Raw genomic sequence first — 21,672 nt, forward strand, 5'->3', positions numbered from 1 at the left:
TATAAAGTTATACCTTTAAGTTTTGCATTATAAATGCAACTTTTATATTAGGGGTAATTTTGGTTCCTCTTCTCTTGGCTAAAGGATATGGTGTAAAATATTCGAAGTATCTAGGTGTCGTTTAGTTTGTGGTCTAATATATAAAATAATAATAATAATAATAATAATAATAATAATAATACAAGAAATAAAATGTCTCATCCATTTTAAATTATTTATTTAATTTGATCACTTGATATGAAATTTTTAAAAAATAAATAAAATTTGAATCGTATGATCTTAAACTAAAATGTCAACCTTCATGTTAGGAATAAGGTTTGCTTATACTTTCTTTTTTCAAACTTCACTTTGTGATATAACAAAATATGTTGTTGTTTTATGATTTAAAACTAAAGATATATAGAAAATATTAAAATATTTTTAAATTTATAATTTAATTTTAATATATTTTTAAATATTTTTAAAATATTAAATTTATAATTTTAAATATATCAAGCGGAAGTGAAAATTTAAAAACTATCAATAAAATAAAATAAATAAATTCAAACATGTGAGTAATAAGAAAAAGTATTGGGAAAAAAATGCATTGGACCAGTACTGTATTTGTCGTCAAATTCAAGATATTGTGACGTCTAACTATCAGGTACTACTATATTGGTGAGCATATTTAAATATGTCTGTTTCATAAAATAGACATTTAAACTCAATGAGTGATCAATTATATATTTAAATTTGGAAAAATTATTTAATTAAATAAATATTTTTACTGTATTTATTAAAATAATTTATATTTTAAAATAATTATATAATCTTTCTTCTTCTTTCTCTTTTTCTCTCTCTCCCCTCTTTATGCTTTCCCCTTGCTCTCTTTCTCCTTCTCTCGATGGATCCCTGATCTTTCTCTCTCTCTTCTTTTTTTCCGGGTGATAATAATATTTAAAGGTAATTGATAAATGTATTAATATATATATTTTGATATGAAATACATATATTTATGTAAATATATATTAAATATTTAATAGTAAATATATTGATGATATTAATATCGGATAGATGAAATTAGTATTAGATATACACGGAATGAAATTGATTATACATACACAGATACATGAGAGTGATATTGAATGCACGTATACATAAAATTTGTAAAATTCGGATATATTCTGAAATATAGATACATAGGGAGAGAGGCGAGCAGGAGAGGAAGATATGCAAATGAGAGAGAAGAGAGGCGAGTGAGAGAGTTAGTATCAGGGTCGTCTTGACCATAAGGCCACTAAAACAACTCTTTGGGGCCCCAAATTTTTTAGGCCCCCCAACTTTTCCTAAAGAATGTATATATATATATATATATATATATATATATAGTATTTGTTTACTTTATATAATGTGGAAGTCGTTGTAATAATTGAGAAATTAAATAGTATTTAATTAATTGTAGCATCTTTTTTACGTGGATACTTTTGTTAACTTATTTATACTTTGGTGATTATCATAAACCCATATTATAATTCTTACATTTACCTTTTTTATTCCCCAATCAATTTTTATTATCTCATTATTGAATATTCTAACGTCTACCAAACAGTCAAACCTTTTACATTATGCAAAATCTATTGTTTTGTGTTTATAAAAAGATCAAATTTATTTTTTGATGTATTCTTTAAATTTTAAGCACTGCAACAAATTTATACTAGTATGATTATATAAACTTTTTAAATTTTGAGTCAGATTGTATTATTCTAACTTTATATTATATTTATTCATTAAATATTTTCATTGTTAACTTTCTTATTTCATAAAGTCTACGTACATCCTACCTTCTCGAGACTTCATTTGTAGGATTACGTTAAGTATGTTATAGTTATTCAATTTACATATGATAACTAAAAGAAAAAGACCTTCCTATGAAGTTTGACTTTAGGCCCCCGAAGTAGTTGAGACGCCCCTGATCAGTATATCTCAAATACATGCGTATCACACTTGAATACAGTGTATCTAAAATAAATTACTTCTAATTTAATTCATGTGTATCTGAAATACATGTATTTAGAATAAATATTATTTTGACAAAAAATATAATTAAAAAACTGTTATTTCAGCATGTAATTAACACCAATAATAATGTGCAAGAAAATCGAACACTAGAAGAAGAAGTGGAGAAGAGTTTTTCACTTCCTTCCACGCCCAAAAGTGAAACTCATGAAAAGGAATTAATTAGAAAATGACAGTGAATGCAATAAATAATGAGTTAAATAAAGAAAATTAGCTTTAACAAATTAATTTATCTCAACATCTACTGAGGAATTCATGAACTAAGAATTACAAAACAACCAAACTATGCATAAAAAGAAAAACACAAACCATCAAACGAAAAAAAACAAATGAAAAACCATCATTTTCTTTACAAAACGAACAAAGTAATTAACTGTAGCAGGGAGGGTCTGAAGACCACTTTTCTCCACTCATGCACTTGATTTGATTGGATTATAAATATTCTCATTTCTGCAGCAAATTTAATAAATACATTAGTTATATTCTCCAACTATAGATGATGTAGAATAAATGAAGTTTTGAGAAAAAGAAATGCTAGTACCTCTTAGAAAACATTTGTTTGTAAATCCTCCATCTCAGGGTTGATGGCTTTTCCTTCTTTCTCAGCTTCAGTTCCCAAAAAAGGAGCATCATCTAGTTTGGGAGGGTTCTGAAGAGTTGTTTCAAATGTTATTTTCCAATAGATACTTGACTCAAGTAAAACATATCAAAAATCAAGTATGTAAAGTAAATATAGTAGCGAAGAAGCCATATTGATAAGGAAACTAGACAATGTTCGACTACCTACTAACTTTCTATCATAATCCTCGACCTCCAAATCTTCTTATCTAGGGTCATGTCCTTGATAAACTGTGAATATGTCATGTCCTGTGTAATCACCTCTCCCTAATACTATGATCACAGTTTAGATGTGGATCTAGGGCTTGTTCTGTTGGTTCAACTGAACCAATGATTTCAGCTTGAATATGCATACACATGCAATTAAAACATTCAAAGTGTATACATATAATAAGACTACCCTCATTTTGAACAAATCAACTCTAGATTCTGGTTTCACCTATGTCACGGTTGATTTAGATTCTTCACAGGTTTGTTTCAGTAAATTGTATTTCAATGTACCTCATATTCATCCAACTTACAAGAATCAGCGGGTGAGTTCTGGTTAGGGGAGAATTGTCTCCCATCTTAAGAATGTTCACACAACAAATAACTTGAAATGCTAGCTGGAATCAAATATATGATGAGACAAAGACAGATTAACACGAGCTAAAGAAAGAGCTCATAACAATACCATGCAACGAATTAATGCCCAATTCACACCCCGGAAGAACGGATGCTGCTTGATTTCGTTTGCTCCTTCGCGAGATCCTAACCTGTTTTTGGGATCTCTGTGCAACAATCTATACATTAACTGCTTCGCGTGGAGACTAGCCTGTAAAAGGAGAATATAAACAGACAGTTTTAGAAATTGGAGGGAAAAAATGCACTCGCACATTTAAATCGAGGCACTTAAAATTGTTAGATTGGAATATCATACCTGTATGCTTCCTGGGAATTTTAAATCCTTATGTAGTATATTTGAGAATGTCTTTTGCCTAGTCTTTCCCCTGAATGGTGTATAACCACACAACATTTCATACAAAAGAATGCCTGCCAAACGACAATTTATTCGTGAACAATAGCATAAACATTTGAGGCAAGTATGGTACAAAAAGGTCTTAGTGAAGATTGATGGATCAGCCAATATCAGCACTCAAAGAGCAAATGAATTCTAAAGAATTACCAAGAGCCCACCAATCCACTGCACTAGTGTGCCCTGCTCCAGTTATGATCTCCTGTTAATAAACAAGTGAAAAGAGATTGTTCAAAAAACAGGATATACATGAATAACAACTTGATTTATAATACAATCTTCACAAACATTGATTATAAACATCTATAAGTAGCTCTCCCAGAAAGAAAAGGGAAAACAAACGTCCAACCGGAGCTATGTATTCTTCAGTTCCGACAAAAGAATTTGATGCACGCATAGGTTCAGCCATGAAGATCGGATTCTGTTGGCCTTTTTGATGCTTCTTCTTTTCGTTGACTTCTGGAACTAAAAGCTGTCAAAATCACCAAAAACAGTGTATTGGCATTCATTAGTAACTAACTATGTTTGTGAAGTCACCTCATGAGAAAAAAAAATACTTTGCAAACTTGACAAAAGTTAGGAGTCAAGTACCTGTGGCTTGCAAGATGTCAAACAGGAAAGATCAAAATCCGTCAAAGATACATGTCCACCACTCTGTAGCAAGACGTTTTCCGGCTTCAAATCCCTATAAATTATACCTGTTGGCAAAAGATAACTCAGGATACATGGAGATAGATTTTTCAACTCTTTAGATATAAGAGACAAATAGTCATATACTATGCATTTGCTTTGATTGATATGCCATATGCAACATCGACACATTTACTCAGATCACTCACCATAAGGCATAAGTACTCTTATTGAGCATTGATCACTTCATACAACTAAAGTCAAAGAGAATGGTGTACATAATTTGAAAGAAAGAACAGAAAGTGAAAAATTGGATACATCAAACATTGATTCATGAACATGCGTTCTCCTCAATCACTAATAAGGTATAGGAAATTGTTTGATCATGCTAGTCTAAAAGTTGGTAGAATTGGACTAGTTAGAAAAGAATGAATAGAGACTTTCTTATCATTCAGATTTGATTGTATACATATTACATGTGGATATAAAGGCTACCTTGACAGTGAAGGTACTCCAAGGCTACCACTACTTCAGCGGCATAGAACCTGCATGAAACAAAAAACTTGTATGTCAGAAGCAAAATGGAAAATAGCTCAATAAATGTTTAAGGACCGTGAGAATATGATATCAAAGTCTCAGCAAACTTTGTAGAATGCTTCTTGGATAGGTATAATTGTAGACTATTTTGTTTTTCAAATTTGGTTATACATATGTTTTACGTACCTTGCAGCATCTTCCTTCAACACCTTTGTTTGTTGTCTATCTAGAAGCATGAACAGCTCTCCACCAGGGTAGTAATCAGTTATTAGACAGATATGGGTTTTGGTCTGAAGCACAGCAAAATTCAACAATTCAGTATATTCAGGTGCATATTATCAGTTCACTGAATTCATCAAGTATCAAATGCTGTGAAGGATTCAAGTCTACATGCGCTTGCATTTCCTACTCATTACACTTCTCTCAACGTATGGAAACTACATAATTATGATCCCTCTCATACCTGAAAAGATGCATAAAGTGCAGGAAGAAAAGGGTGGTCCAACATATCTAGGATTTCTCGTTCTGCACAAGCTCTATGCACCTGCAGAAAATATAAGAGGATCCTTATTGAAGACAGAAGAATGAGAGAGTATAAGTTTACATGGTACAATGAGAATGGAGATTCATATACACCAGAGTCAAGATTTGCTTAGTTTCTATCACATTTATATATTGAACAGGTTTAGAAAACTATGAAGCCAGAATTTCAATCGTTCTCTTCACAAGGATGTGTAGAGGTGTAACAGAAGACAAGTTTTCACACGACTACATAACTTTGTAAATGCCATCGAAAAAGGTGGGAACAACAGCATAATCTCAATCTCTAAAAAAGATGCAGCAACATTTGTGATCTTGCAATTTAACTCTTTACCTTGTTTCGGTTAAGCATTATACTCTTATCCATTGCCTTCATAGCAAAATGCTGGTCAGTTCCGCAAAGCTCCACCAAATGCACACTGCATGTTCACAAGTTATTCCCAAGTTAACCAAGATAACATAAACATTCATTTTGGATGACTGAAGCATATCATAATACTTGATCTACTCTACAGTGGGACAGCCATGTTCTTAATAAAATGTACCTGCCAGTATCGCCCGATCCCAGTGGTTTAATTGGCTTAAAATGCTTCAAGCCTATCGGTTCTCCACTCTCCATGATCTACAAATCACAAACCTCTCAGTGATGAAAGGGGCAGTGAAAACTCAAACTAAAATAATCATCAGGGGAATATAAAAGGGATGTTTACACAAATAGCCAGGCGGATTCAATGTTTACTTTTCCTAACTGGTATATGTATATCGTACATTGATTATACGGGATTATAAATATATAATACACCCACTGGCTATTGTTAGTTTAAGTAATTGGCTAGGCGGCTATTTATGTTAATTCTTCATATAAAAATTAGGCTAAAGAATTTCTACTATAATGAGAATTACAATTTTAATAAACTCAGAAAGCCAACAGGGCAGATGAACAGCATCATGTTGAAGGATCACTAATCCAGCCATAAACTGCATAATGGAAGAATGCTGGAACTTTGAGGTATTACTCCCTCTGTCCCAATTTTTGGGGCACAGTTGGAATTTCGAGATTCAAACTTCAAAACTTTGATAGTGAATTCGGACATAAAAGCTTTAAGTTTTTTTTTAAATAAAATTTATATTTTTGAAAACTACGTAAAAAGTACTATAAATCACAACAATCAACAACTTAAAATATTTGAAAGACATATAAAGAAACTCCGATCAAAGAAAACTTGGTTGACTGTCGACATTCCAACCGTGTCACGTAATTGGGACGGAGGGAGCATCATTCTTCTGAGCAAGCACATCTCATGTGCACATATATAGCTGTTTATGGAAAACCAATTGATGAGTGTAAGCAAAAATTCTATCTACCTTTTGTATTGCTTTCCAAGATGGGCTCCCCTTCCTGTGAGGCTTTGGCTGAACAACTTTTGAATGATTTCTCCACAAATCCTCTGGTTTCTGCAGGTCAGTTCAGCAGTTTGTGAGCCTTGTACAATTCGACACCTAGAAATAGTCTTAAACAGTCATGTTCAACGTTTCGGACTTACCGAATTGGCATCTGGAAGCTCTCGAACTGCTTCATCAACGTTTCCAGCAGTTTCTTTCACCTGATAGGGAACCAAATGGAAACCATCATCAAGATAGGCCTCACCACTCAAAGTGAAGACCATATACGACACATTAAACATGAATTAATTTGATTGGGTATATATACGAATGCTCAAACTAAGTGACCATTCATGAGTACTTGTGTATCTATCATATCTTTACGAGATACAAGGGTAAAGAATAGCAAAAACTTATGTGAAATAAAGACAATTGAAGAGGATTAGAGTAGGATTAAGACCAGTATTGCGCTTTCTGTTGCTTTTTCTTCGGGGATACTGTTCTGAAGTGGCTCTACATGCTGACTTCCATCTAGTTGAACTCCAATGAAGTACTGTACCTCTCCCTGATTATAGACAAAAGATCCATTGAATAAGGATTTTAAGAAAGCTTTTGTACAACAAAACTTCAGAGTCGCGACACTTTTATCTTAACATCAAGAACTATATTAGTAATATACATACCTTCTGATCACGCATAGGCTGCAGGTGGAACAAGTTCCAGAACTTTTTGCCTGAATTTTAACAGATTATCAGTTGCTTCAACAATAAAATACTTTGTATTTTTAACCAAAAAATCCATAATTCTCACGAGGTCACTCATTTAGGGGAAAATTGATGTGTAAACACAATAAGTTTCTTACATCTCTTCAAGTAGAACCAAATCACAGTCTTTAAGTTTGAAAGGGAAATAGAAAACAAAAGACAATTTTACTATATTTGAGAAAATAAACTTTTCCTTTCTTTGATTAACATGAGCTGAATGAGCATGCTTAAGTTTGCTCTAGCATGAAATTAATTACTACTGGTTGATCCATCCAAAGGCAGATATATGTATGTGTGAGCATTTCCTGCCTCGGATATCGAACTCAATATGCATATTGGATAATTTATATACACTGACAATATAAATTTTTTTATTTGCACTACCAGTAGTTAACTTGTTTTAGCATGTTACCAGCCTTATTTTTTTAAGTTGCTAATTCTACTTATGATGGAAAATTACTTGTAGTTATCTTTAGATTATTTAATTTTACCCTCAGTGTATAGAAATTAAAATATATACAACTATGAGAAGAATGAAAAATTTGTGGAAAGCATATATACCAGTCTTAGTGTAGTTAATGAGCTGGACAGTGACATCAGTTTGATTATCAATTGCCTGTCTGATTTTCCTCACAGTAGCTGGATCAGTTTCAGGACCTTGTAGAAACCTATAACAATAGAAAAACCAAATAGCAACAATATAATGAGTAAGTCATTTTGGCTCTCTTTCTTTAGATTAAGTATGCACCGTTAGCTAGTGCCATGGCCATGATCAATACTTTTCCGTTCCAACTTATGTGACATCATTTGACCTGTCACAAAATTTAAGAAAAAAAAGAGAGCTTACTATACCTGCAGTTTCTTCCCAAGATTTCTTCACGGCTGTACTCGGTCAGCTCCAAGAAACTATCCGATGCAAATATCTAATTTTATCAAACACAAAAAACCATAATGTTATACTTGTACAAAAACTTAATTAATTATGGAACTAGAAATTAAATTCAACAAATTAATGCATGTACTAGATTTTGATTTTTGAATTAAAAGGTGAAGAATTAGTAGTCTTACAATAGGATTATCAGGCAGCCTTGGATCAGTAATGACAAAGTTCTTTTCGATACGTTCTAGAGTCGTTGCTAAATCAATACCTTTCCTCATTTCCTTCTTCCTCACTTTGTCATCAACACTAACTGGTCGTCCATCGTTGTCGCTCTCATCGTCATCGTCGTCGTTATCCATAGTCATCCTTGCCTCAAAATCATCATCATCAGTAGCCATGGTAGTACTAGAACGATTTTTCTTCATAATCCTGTACGTACGTAATTACACCATATATAAAGTAATGTTACATTTGTATATATCTTGGACGTGCATGCATGCTTGTTTAGTGTCACATATAATATGAGATTCAAACAGTTTAATAAGTTCTACCTACAGAAAATGTAGTTTTTTTTTTATACAATTAAGCCATTTATAAGAAAACGATTAATCGTACATCGACCTTTTTTCCCCCCTTTTTACGCTATTGGGGTTGTTTGGTTCAAAATCAAGTTATTAATTCCAACAAGGAGAATTATTCCACTTTCTATATGGAATAAGTAAGATCAAGATTATATTATAAAAATAATACTAATTTCCCAAAATTTATATATACCGCGATAATCCACCTAATCCCTTGAACCAAACTTTTCTAAATGTAATTAAATTAACCTATTGTAATACGTTAAGTATATTACTATCATTTTATCAGGTTACTAATTAATGTGTATCATAGAAATCTCTACATGTAATTATCTTATAAGTAATCTGATTACAATATCAGTGCATAGAAGTAATATTCATAAGGTAATAATAATAGGTAATTAAATCATTGATGTATAAATTAGATCCTAATTCAAGTAGAACGATGCTATGTTGTTCAGACTTTTCGAAAAGGGCGCATGAGAGTTGCATGTCGAATTCGACATGAGCACGATAATATATTTAAAGAGTCTGAATAATATAGTTACGACATATGAAGAAAAGAGAAGTACGTATTAATTACCCCATGAAAGATAGACGAGCAGATTTTTTAGATTTCTTTTCAGGGACTTCATTAATTTTCTCCATCTTCATGGTGGTGGTTCTAGTACCAGCATGGGAATGTCTTCTTGCTGGTGCTTTGTTCACTAAATTTAGTTTATCCTTTCTGTCTGGTTCGACTTGATCTCCTTCTGACGTTCTCATGAAAGTTGGTCGATTATTTGTCGATTCACTAAGTGCTCTTGCCCTACTTGGCCTTTTTATTTCTTCCAATAACTCGTTCACTGAATTACTAGCCATCTCCTTCTGACGTACTGCCAACAACAAATTAACCATTAGTTAATACATTCGGATTTAAGTCATGTACACCGTCAAAATCATTATTGTACTTTTACCTATTACAAGAGGTATCAAAATAATTAGCTCACGAAAATATGACCTATCCAACATAACTCTTTTAAGTTTTTATCGTCGAATTATATATACAAACCAGTTCACTTTAACCTTCCAACTCAGTCTCGTTTAAACAAGTATTCCTTCTATCTCAATTCATGTGTCACATTTTTCTTTTAGTTTGTCCTAAAAAGAATATCATTTTTTAAAAATTAGAAAGAATTTAATTTTAAAATTTCTTTTTATATCCTTAGGAGTCGTTTGGTGTAAGGGATAAACATATATAGTCTTGAGGTAAAAAAATAGTCCTGGAATAAAATTTTGGTGTCTTGTTTGGTTGTCAAGTTTGAGATAACTTATCCACCTTATCCCAAGATAACTAATCCCAAGATAACTAATCCCACGATAATTAATTCTGAGATAACTTGTTCCAAACCAAACGATAACTTGTTCTGAATCAAACGACCCCCTTAATAAAATGATTAATAGCAACACAAATATGAAAGATTTGCTTTAGACCACAAATTTCAAAATAATTTCTTTCTTTCTTTCTTTATACTTCCTGTCTAAATACTCTCTCTAGTGTCAATTTACGTAAAAAATTTCATCTTTCGAAATTTCTTAATTTTAATTGTACATTTAGATATAATTTTTTTTAAATAAAATTTATGCATTTAAAATTATGTAAAAAAAAAGCTATAAACTATAATATTTAATAATTCAAAATATTTTAAAAAAGAATATGAAAAAAATATGATAAAATAATAATAATACCATCATAGCGTATCAATGATTCGGGAAGGCCGTTGGGTCGGACCGTCTTTTCCTTGGAGCCTTCTGTATGTTTGCTTACCTCCACTTGCATTCTGCCAAAAATTTCATAGTTAATTTCATTAGCATTAATTCGTATGTACTTAATTAATTATCATATACCAGCAGATTTAAGTATAAGAAAGTAATGCATTACTTGTTGAATATGTTTATTCATAAACATTTGAATATATAGAAAAACCCATAATCCGAAAGAGTTATCTGATGAACAATCTAACAAGGGAAATGTATTTAATAAATAGTTTAATATTACTACTATATAGAAAAGTCTAGAAGCAAGCTATATAATTTTTGTACTTTTTCATTTTAATTTTTTTAATCTTTTAAATATTTAATAATTATGTAAAAAAAAATTTACACAGAAACGAAGATCTTCGAGAACAAATATTGCACCGGAAAGAAAAAGAGGGAAAAAGTAAAGTCTAAGCGCATATGACACGAAAAGAAAATCCTATTTCGGTAAGACTTAATTTGAATCGTCCTTCAGATTCAAGTTGGTTTAGTGAAGGGAACCGCAAAAATCACCGAATGGGTCAGTCTTTTAGTTCTTCCAGATTAGAATATCAAAGGAGGACGTTGGAGATGCCCGGGACGGACACGACTTCTTCTAAGGCGTAAATCACGATAATTAACTATTTTAAATATTTAAATTTAAAAGATATATAAAAAAAAATCAATTGACTCTCGAAATTTTAGCGGTGTCACATAAATCATGACAAAAAAGTAACATATATTATTTAAAAATGACGCAAAAAAATTATAAATCACAATAATTAACACTTGAAACATTTGAAAAACATATAAAAATTTGATTGATTCTTGAAATTCTAACTTTGAACTTTGTTTTAAATCTTAATGAAATAACTTGTAGTCACATAAATATATATATATATATATTTCAATTCTTCTTCTAAATTTTGTGTTTAGTTAAATCATAAATTAATTTATGTTATCATGGAATGCAACCACATGTAAATTAGACTATCTACTATAGGGCCCACCTACCATCATGAAAAAATTGAGGGAGAATTAAATCCATCAAGTTCTTTTTTTCAAGGGGTGCATGACAATGACTCCAAAAGTCGACTAGTAAAAACGATGAAATAGTAACACTAGTTAAATAGGACTCCATGCAAAAAGTTGGTGGGTTCCCTACTATTAGAGTTGTACAAGGCAAATTGATAAATCACACCAAACCGATAAATCGAACTAAATCAGAAAAAAAATTCGACTAATAATTTGGTTTGACTTGGTTTGGTGTTTGAAAAAAAAATCCGACCATTATAAGATTGGTTTGGTTTTAACTAAAAAAACTCAAACCGACCCGATTATAGATATACACTTTTAAATTATGTTATACATAAAAATATTTATTAAAATGTAATGTATAAATATTTTTAAAATTTTTTTCATAATTTTTGTTTTCTTTCTTATATTTAGATTTGGACTTGAGAAATTCATCTAAATAATATACAAAAAAAGCTCATCTTATAAAGTTATATTATAAAGTTAAAACTTCAAATAGTGTTCTGCCTCCATCTTATATGTTGATATTTTGTACTAGAACTCTTTTTAAGAAGCACTACTCCGTACTTTTTATTAGATACTATGAAAAACCGAAAACCCGAAAAAATCAAAAAAATCAAAAAAAAAATTGATATCGAAAAACCTGACTTTTATTGGTTTGGTTTAGTTTATAAATTTAATAACCCGACACAAATGATTTGATTTGATTTATAAAGAATCCGAACCAATCCGGTCCATGTACACCCCTACCTACTATGATATCTACTAGAGAAAATGGTCCAAAACAAGGCATTCTTACATTAAGGCCCATCATCTCCCTATCTTAATCATGTATTCAATCTTTCCATGGATAAGATGAAGACAATTTCCAGCTGGTTACAAAAGGAAAGCAAGAATTATTGAAGAGATAAGGGAACAAATCCATTCAGCCTACAATAATACAGCGCGCGCTCTTTCTATATATGTTTTACTTTTTTTTTAATTTGTCTAAAAAAATATTTCAGTCTTTTTCTCATGATATATTTAAGACTATAAGATTTAAATATATTTAGTATATTCTATGTATTTTTAGATTAACATCACAAGATTTGAAAAATTTCTTTACTTTTTAAAACTTCATATCAAATAAAAGATCAGACAAATAAATTGAAACTGATGAAGTAATACCTTTCAGCGTGTAAACTTCGGACCATTATAATTTATTAAGAAAAAAAATTTGGACCATTATTCAAGTATGTCGTTATCCAAATTATTGTGTGTTTTCATCTTTAGCATTGTTTAAATTGGTAAAAAAAAAAAGGGTATTTATGTACCCGTTTGGTCGTACCTTTAATTTTTACAGAAGAGTAGGTAATTAAATCAGTTATTTCTCATGACAAGATAAAATTTTATTCAATTTGAGTTTTATTTATGTAAAAAGTATTGACATAATTAGTGCACTTAAAAAACAATTAGGGTGTGTTTCGTATGGAGGAAGGTATTTTTTTTGTTTCACTCTTCTCGAATTTGATTGGTCAAGATGTTTTAGAGAATATTTTTATTATAAAAATAACTTCTTTAAAAATAAAAAAAATGACTTCTCTAATTGAAGCAAAAAAAACTAATTCCATAAGTAGCATTTTTTGTTCACTGTCTCCTCCACCCCCACTTTATATAATATATATAAATACTTTTGGGATGATATTACTTTTTTTCTTATTTAGAAAATAAATAAGAAAATCAATTGCTTTTACAAGAAAACATTTTTTCATTAATTTTTTTTCCTTTTACCAAACACACCCTAAATTTGAAGGATTATGTAAATATGTTTTTCTCAGTGGAAAAACTCTAAATTACATATCTACATGCTTCCTCAATTTTAATATATATGATACATATGATCTAGTTTGACTCAATACAGAACTAAAAAAAGTATTTTTAAAATTCATAATATTAAATATGCTATGATATTATCTATATGGCTATAAAATATTTGAAATGTATAATTTTAGTCATATATTTGTATGGCTATAAAAAAAAATCTTGTCATTATTTAGGGAATGTTTTTTTTATAAAAAAAGGTGATTAGAGATTTACCCAATGAATTTGAGAACTTTGCCAGCATCATCTTTGATAGGTGCAATGGTGAGGAGATTCCAAAAGGGGGTCCCATCCTTCTTGTAATTCAATAATCTTCCACAATAAGTCGAACCCGATTGCAATGCTTCTCGGATCTTCGCCACATCCTCAGGATCCGTATCCGAACCCTGCATGAACCGACTAAATCCGACCCAATAATAAAACGGATTAAAAAGAAAAATAAAATAAATATATAAAATGGAGAGAATAGTTTATTATTATTACCAGTTCCTGCCAATAACCTCCTTTGATGTATAACCCGTCATCTTGAAAAATCCGGCACTTGCATACAGAATCGGGTAATCGGGTTTGGTTGCATCCGATACCACAAATGTCTGTTGAAATGTTGATAAGGCATCTCTTAAATCCTCTGAAACCCTTGGAATTCCCCTCTCTTTACCTGTATTTACTCAATTAATCAAGGCAAAATAAATTAACAAAACAGCTTAAATAAATTTTATGTGATAATAATGTAACTAATTTCTATATTAGCAGTGTAATTATACAGGTTAGCATCAATTAGATCTTTAAATTGCCAACTTAATTTAAACAGTTATTGCAGATCTGTGGCAAACTTATTAAATGTGTGGTTCAGTAAACATCGAGTACGGAAAAGTTTTGAAAACTTTGAATTGATAGCATAAAGACTTCTTTATTAAGAAAAATAATTATATTTAATTTTGAAGTGTATATAACTTAAATTTGTAGATACATGCTTACCAGCTCCATCATCAGAAAAATCGCCGGAACTCCGACAAGAGTTGCCGGAATCTCTTCTGGAAGTCTCTGTTTTACGATTCAGATCATCTCCGGAATTTCTAACTTTAACACCTTGCAATTTCCCAGTCTCATCATCAGTTTTCAACACCAGTCCCCACTCCGCGGCTCTCTGAGCAGCAGCACCAACTTCATCCGCCGCTTTCGCTGTCGAAGAAGAAACCTTCTCTCCGCCGGTAATTGATTTCTGACTACTCGGAGAAGTCAATTTCGCTGACGCCGGAGAAATTGCCATCCATGAAGTCGCGATTTCTTCATTTTCGTTACTCAATTTAGGAATTGCGATTTGCTCTGGTTTTTCCTCTGTTTCATGGATGGTACTAGTAATGTGCTCGGCGGCGGTCCAATTTTTCCATGAAGGTTGTGATCGGAAAACTGGATTTGTTGATTGGGAAGAGTAAGTTGAAGGATTGAAAACTTCTAGTGAACCTCTTGGATCTCTGGGCAATGGTGGTATAAGAGGAGATTGCTTGTTTTCTTCTTCCATTATTTCTGCGTACAAAAACAGTTCTCATGTCTGTATCAAAACACTATATATGCGTGTGCGCTCTCACACAGTTTTATCGCCATTTACACACAGCATATATTTTTTCTTTTACGTGAGGATATTTGATTGGACGGAAAGTATAGTAAAAAAAAATAAAAAGATTGCAGCGCAAACATGGAGTCGTTTGATTCGCGGACATGATTGCTCTGAGTTTTGAAATTATAATTTTTGAATTAATTTATTTTATTGATTTCAGGTGGAATAAAATAATTTCAAATTTGATGAGAAAATATGACATATTTAAAATTATGTTTGAGAATAGATTTATATATGTTTGATTGACGATAAATATATATCCCAAATAGATTTAAATTTAATCTTTTATCTTTTTTTGAAATTGGGGTAAAGGAAGGGAAAATTGAGAAGAAGATTAATAGATGAAAATTAAATTATCGCTAATAAGATAAAAATTTAGATATTCTAATAAAATTAACTTTCTGAAATATGTCATCTTATTCCATGTACCAATCTATCCCTTTATCACATACTTCATTTGTCCCATATTAGATGAACATCTTACTATAAATATTTGTTTCATAATAATTGACCACTTACTAAATCAGGATAGAATTAATTAATTTTTTTTTATTTTACCCCTACAATTAATATGGCCTTTGAAAGTTTAAATAAATTTTGAAGACTCAAAATTTCTTTTTCAAGAAGCTAATTAATATGAACAAAGGACAAAATAATAAAATTAATCAATCTATTAATAATTTATTAATTATCGTATAACATAGAAAGTATTCATCTAATATAGAACGGAAGGAGTATAGTTTAAACCATGCCATCATGACTTTTTTTTTGTGTTGCTATAAGAGTATGTTATTAAGCATAACATATAAAAATTAAACTACAATTAAATCAACTTAAAAAATTGTAATACATGCATGTACACTATGTTTTATTTAACATCATGCCCTAGTATTTGACTGCATAAGAAGGTTCATACAGAAAAAGAGACTTTTGGCATAGAAAGTTAAACATATATAAAAAAAAGCTTTTATGAACTTGTGATCTTAAACGTATTATATTATTAATAGATTTTATATATTAATAGTCTTTTAAATTTGTTAGTATATTTCATTTAGACAATTAAACTAAGACGTATTCTAATTGAACACATGATAAGGTACTCATATTAATTAGACACTTTCTGTTCAAATATTTTTTTAAAAATTGACTTGCGTATGTGTTAGCCACAACACCCATTACGTAGATAAGTTAACCGATTAAAACATGCCACCTCATTGAATTATATGCATTCACCTCAATAAACAATAAAATCCCATTCATTTTCTAATTGAGGCTGATATGTATAATTAAAAGATATGATATATTGTATGTGGTAATTTAAATACCTAAAAAATGTTTGAGAACAAGTGCAAAGGTTTTTTTCAAAATTTGAATTAAAAATGTCTAATAATAATAACTTATCACATATTTAGATGCCCAATTGAAACAAATCGAAATTCAAGTGTTAGAAATAAAATTTGCCACTAGTATAAAAGGTATGGCAATATATCAAGCCTTAAAAATAAGAATAAATCATTATTGAATATTAATGAGAAAAAGAAAAGGATTTGATGTAAAATAGAAGATAGAAACAATATATAAATGTACAGATAGAAGTCACTGTAGCTTAGCTAGATATTAATAGCAGTTGAATATAATGGCCTGTGACAAGATATTGACAAGAGCAAGACTTGCTAGCTTGAAAATGATATTTTGTTACTGTTAGTTTGTATGACAATAACAAGACTTGAGAAAGACTATACAAAAGATAAGTTTTACTATACATGAGATCAGTGAGATGAAGTGATAAGTATTTCTTCCTTTTTAATAAGAGATTTTGGAGTATAAATCTACTTTTATTAGAAAACGTATTACTCCTTATATGAAATTTTTTAATATGAACTTTAATTTAATCGAGTCTCAATATAAATATCTCATACTTAGGCAGAGTAGGAAATACAAATGCTAACTTTTAAATAGTATGTGTCCATTAAAGAGCCCTTTATAGAAAGAACACTTGGAAATCTCAAATTTGGAAGGGTAATTTTGTCCAAAAAGTTACTAAAAGAAATATTACACGTAGTTCACTATTAAAAGCATTATAGCCCTACCTTTGCTGGCTTGACAAGGACGTTCGGACGAAATATAAAAACTATTTCGTGTAATTTTATAAATGGATTTAAAAAAAAGAGGATGTGTACACCGTTTTACTTCTATTTTTTGAAATTTAAAATATTATTTTTGATAAACCTTCGACTTAAATAAAATATAATAAAATCAAGTATGAAATATTTTTTAGTGAAATAGTCATGCTGAACATAAATAAAACTAAATATTAGTACAACAACAATAACTTGTCAAGTGTAATTCCATAAGTTGAAGTTTTGAGATGATAATGTGTATGCTATCTTATTCAGTTATCTCTACCTTGTTAAAATAAAAAAATTATTTTCGATAAATATAAAATAAATTAGTCCTAAAATTATATATAATTCCTTATCCCTCAAACTAGACAATTTAAATTTATCAGCTATTTACCATAGGTAAGCTCATAATTGATACATACCTAAAACAGAAAGTAGGATATTGATGCTTTTGCCTTTGATTGCAGGAGGAGTTTAAGTGAGTAGATATCCTGATTCCTGCAGACTTTAGACAAAGTTGATCTATATATATATATATACACACACACTCCCCCCCAAAAGAAGTAATTTAAATATTTGGGAGTGGACAAAAGGTTATGTACACAACTTTTTTACTAGTATAAAAGGCTAAGAAGAGGGTAATTAAATAGAGAAGCAAGAAGAAAGAATGATTGTCATGAAGAATTATCTTATCCCATGCCTATACACCTAGATTTTCACATGGCTAAACACTCATCCCTATGCCTTCATTTCAATCATCAACATAATACAAAAACATTTGGAATCAAAAATGAAAAAAAATAATATAAAAGAAGAATGTTGAAGATCAATTTTCTTGCATCTAAAATTCTTGTTTCTTGATTTTATATGATCTCTCTCTATTGTATCACTCTCTCACTTGCACTCATGAGTTGTGGGCTTAGATATTGTTTTGAAGATTGGATTCGAAATGTACTTTGTAGTGACAAAAGATTTGAAGGATGTGTCCACCACGATTTCTATTAAGGGGATTCAATTTTTTTTTTTTATAGTGCATAAGATTTGAATTTGGAATCTCAAGATTAATTTTAAATCCCTCAACCACTAAGCTTCTATTTAAGAGATTTAAAATTAATATATGACATAAAAAAATTCTAAAAAATACCTTATATATACAATTTAATTTTTTGCCGACCCGAACCCCCTGAATTACCTCTAGGTCCGCTCCTGGATGTGTCTGGTACAAAGAAAAAGATTTTTCAAAAAAATGTTTTCTAATTTTTTCGTGTTTCATTGTTTAAAATAATTTTAAAATAATTTTTTTAATAGAAATAGAAAAAATAAGTCTCAGAAGTGATATTTCAAAATTACTGTCTTCTCCCCACCCCTGCCATCCCCAATAATCCCCACTTTGCATGCTTTTATAGTGTTTTCTATATATATATATTTGAGACAAATTCATAAGAGAATCAATTTCGATACTCCGAATCGGTTGATAACCTATAGCGAAAGGCATTTTACCCCATAAGGCCATACATCTCGAAGAGTTTGGATAAGCATTTTAGAAACGAACCAATTAGTTTTTATCGCACGTACCAATTATCATATAGAAGGGGGGAGGGGGGGGGGGGGGGGAAGGCTTTGTTGTTGTCTATCGTTTTTGGAGTTGGAGGTCCCTCTAGTAAAGCATAGGGCTACTCACCATATCTTACTACATATTTCTATCATGTTTTTCTGTCTCACAATTAGTTAGAGAAATAAAAGACTAGACGTTTTTTTGTTGTCATCATTTGTTTTTGTTTCAATGATCGTCTGGTTGGAGAACAAGTTATTTCAGAATTATAATTAATGAGATTATCTAGTAAATATTTTTGTTGGTAGATATTTAGTTCATTAGACTAAAAATAGAATATATTGGATATTATATAAAATATGTATTTGATTTAAATGGTATAAATTGGAACAAACAGTTATTTGTAATTTTAACTTTAATTTGGTGTTGTTATAAAACATTGAGATAAAAGCTTCAGAGAAAAGGAAATATGTCATTTTATTGTTTTTATCTCAGAATTGTTATCTAATACAGGGTTTGCTATCTCGAAATTGATACTTCTGAAATTAAATTAATTTTGTACTATCAAATATGGAATAAAATAGACTCACAATTCATCTAGAGATGATAATCACATATCCATCAACCAAACAACCACTATAGTTTAACTTGTACATATAACATGTTGATCTTTTTTTAATAGTAAAGTTAGATTTGATCAAATTACAATCGGATAAATAAACTTTCCAATCAGACGTCTACCCTTCTCTCTGGATATTCAAAGAGCAGACCATCATCCAATCTGAATTTCAAAGTTGGATCCATAAGAGTATCTACATCCATGTGTCGTGTCAAGATAAAATGAATACAATCTCAATCAAAGAAATCAACTTGCCTATGAGTTGAGGCCGTTGGTGGTGCAAAATAAACGAATTATCAATCAACAAAGTTTTCGAAAACGAACTAAATGAAATTGTTAAATCAATTAAAAGATACCCTCAAGTAATTAAGCGTTTCATAAATAATGAGTAGAATTAATAACTATAAAACTAAGGTAGTTAGTTCTAAATCAAGGTGAATTTTGAACCCTAATCCATTAAGTCAATCTCTAGTTTTATATATTTAGGGATTCAAAATTTGTATACATAAACATAACAAATAAAAAGATTACCCTTTATATATAGTATATTTTTAACGAGGAAATTTGAATGTTCTCGTTCGTAGAAATAGTTTTCGTTTGAATAAAAGATATGGTTTTCGACCGTCATTTCCATCACTACGGACTTATTGTCCCTACCTACGATACTAACGATTTCTCTAACGAAAATGGAACAACACCCTACCACCCCTAGATCCACCCCTGGGGTTATCCTCATCTTAGCTACTTCCTCTTGTGTTTCTTTCACAAGTATTTTTGACTGCTTGGTTCCTTTGGTTATATACCTAAATGCCCATAAAATGGTGGGGACAAATGACCATTTTAGCCAGAGAAAGGAATGTTGGACCTTAGGGGCATGTGGTGATTAGATAAGTCATGTTTAAATGTTGGCACTAGAAGAATGAATTTATCTTTTTTTATAATTTTTGTTTGTGGTGTTTATTAGGTTTTTGAGTAGTCAATTTACACTTCTATATAATCCACCAAAGTCCAAATCCTATCTAAAATATTGTATGTAGACAAATAATTAAGGGCAAAGAAGATGTTTCCATCGATCACTAGATAAGATCAATTTTGTCTAAATTCAAATCTCTTGTCCTTGCACTAATTTTGAAATAATGTAAGTTCATAGTTTGATGAGAGTCAATTGATTTGACTTTTAAAGGTAATTCTCATTACATTTTTAACCAATGTAAAATTATTTTAAGTTGTTATATTCATCGGTGATGAATCTAGACATTAAAATAAGTTAATTTTATTCTTTTATACTTGAGATAAAAAAATAATAATTCAAACACGCATATAGTTCTCTTTAGATTAGACTCCCTTTGTGTTTAGTCTACATTTGTCACAGAAAATTAAAATATTTTGATAGTTTGTGAAACACATTTATCAATATTTTGGTAAGGCTTAAGGTATAAGTATTTTCAATCTTCCAATTTGACACCTTATTTAAGATTTATTCCTATTAAATATATAGTGAATTCTGAATTTTTATGTAGGAATTTCAAAAAATAAAAATATAAAAAGTAATGCAATTCCTGTGAATCGAACTTTGGAATGTTGCGGTGCATTTTGAATTACCTGGTTTGTTGAGCTAACAATTTTTATATTGTACAAGAAATTCAAAATTTTACATATGTACATAAATAGAATTTTATATATAAAATACATTTTTTTTATCAAAGAAATTCAGGTGAACACTCTCTTGTCGATAGATCCGCCCTGATTGAACATCAACACTACTTAAAAATGTTGGGCCCACAAAGTAGGAGGACCCAATTCATGTGATCAGCTCTGCAGGTATTATGGGTCATGTGGGAGTTGATCACATAAGCCCCAACGAACATTTCGGTGCTCTGTGGACCCTTCTCTTCGTGTAGGTTTGGGACAGGGTAAATTTTATAAATAGTTAAAAGAAAAAAATCAATTAATCTTTGTCTAATTATATTTTATAGCTTTGTTACAAATATTTTCATTCGTATATTTCGCATGAATTTAATAATTTATACAATTTGATATTCAAATTTTTTTGAGGAAAATGGGCGATAATTTCGATTGTGAAAAA

General features: G+C 30.4%; 1 protein-coding gene across 2 annotated transcripts; it reads right to left on the reverse strand.

The window, feature by feature from the left end:
• Positions 1-2,225: 2,225 nt before the first annotated feature.
• LOC129902106 (phototropin-1-like) lies at positions 2,226-15,317 on the reverse strand. 2 transcript variants are annotated; one of them, XM_055977148.1, is made up of 24 exons: positions 14,653-15,317; positions 14,158-14,341; positions 13,891-14,073; positions 10,732-10,823; positions 9,587-9,878; positions 8,611-8,851; positions 8,395-8,465; positions 8,104-8,210; positions 7,462-7,511; positions 7,239-7,343; positions 6,940-6,999; positions 6,761-6,850; positions 5,941-6,017; positions 5,730-5,814; positions 5,319-5,399; positions 5,042-5,145; positions 4,814-4,863; positions 4,280-4,386; positions 4,038-4,160; positions 3,839-3,890; positions 3,593-3,705; positions 3,347-3,487; positions 2,597-2,704; positions 2,226-2,505 (listed from the first exon to the last, which is right to left on the reverse strand). In XM_055977148.1, the coding sequence occupies exons 1-23, from the start codon at positions 15,194-15,196 to the stop codon at positions 2,600-2,602; spliced, it is 3,057 nt and encodes a 1,018-aa protein (XP_055833123.1). In that variant the 5' UTR covers positions 15,197-15,317; the 3' UTR covers positions 2,226-2,505; positions 2,597-2,599. The 2 variants fall into 2 exon arrangements, with proteins under 2 accessions (XP_055833123.1, XP_055833124.1); XM_055977149.1 differs by having other exon boundaries at positions 14,158-14,332; positions 14,653-15,316.
• Between the last annotated feature and the right edge of the window lie 6,355 nt (positions 15,318-21,672).

This window comes from Solanum dulcamara, chromosome 9 (genome assembly GCF_947179165.1).
Source record: "Solanum dulcamara chromosome 9, daSolDulc1.2, whole genome shotgun sequence".
In the NCBI taxonomy this organism is placed as follows: Eukaryota; Viridiplantae; Streptophyta; class Magnoliopsida; order Solanales; family Solanaceae; genus Solanum; species Solanum dulcamara.

Coding starts and splice junctions, on each gene's coding strand:
- LOC129902106 (XM_055977148.1), bottom strand. CDS start 15,196: ATGGAAGAAGAAAACAAGCAATCTCCTCTTATACCACCATTGCCCAGA. Junction 5,815..5,940: donor GGATCGGGCGATACTGGCAG/GTACATTTTATT, acceptor GTGAACATGCAG/TGTGCATTTGGTGGAGCTTT. Junction 3,706..3,838: donor AGTGGATTGGTGGGCTCTTG/GTAATTCTTTAG, acceptor GTCGTTTGGCAG/GCATTCTTTTGTATGAAATG.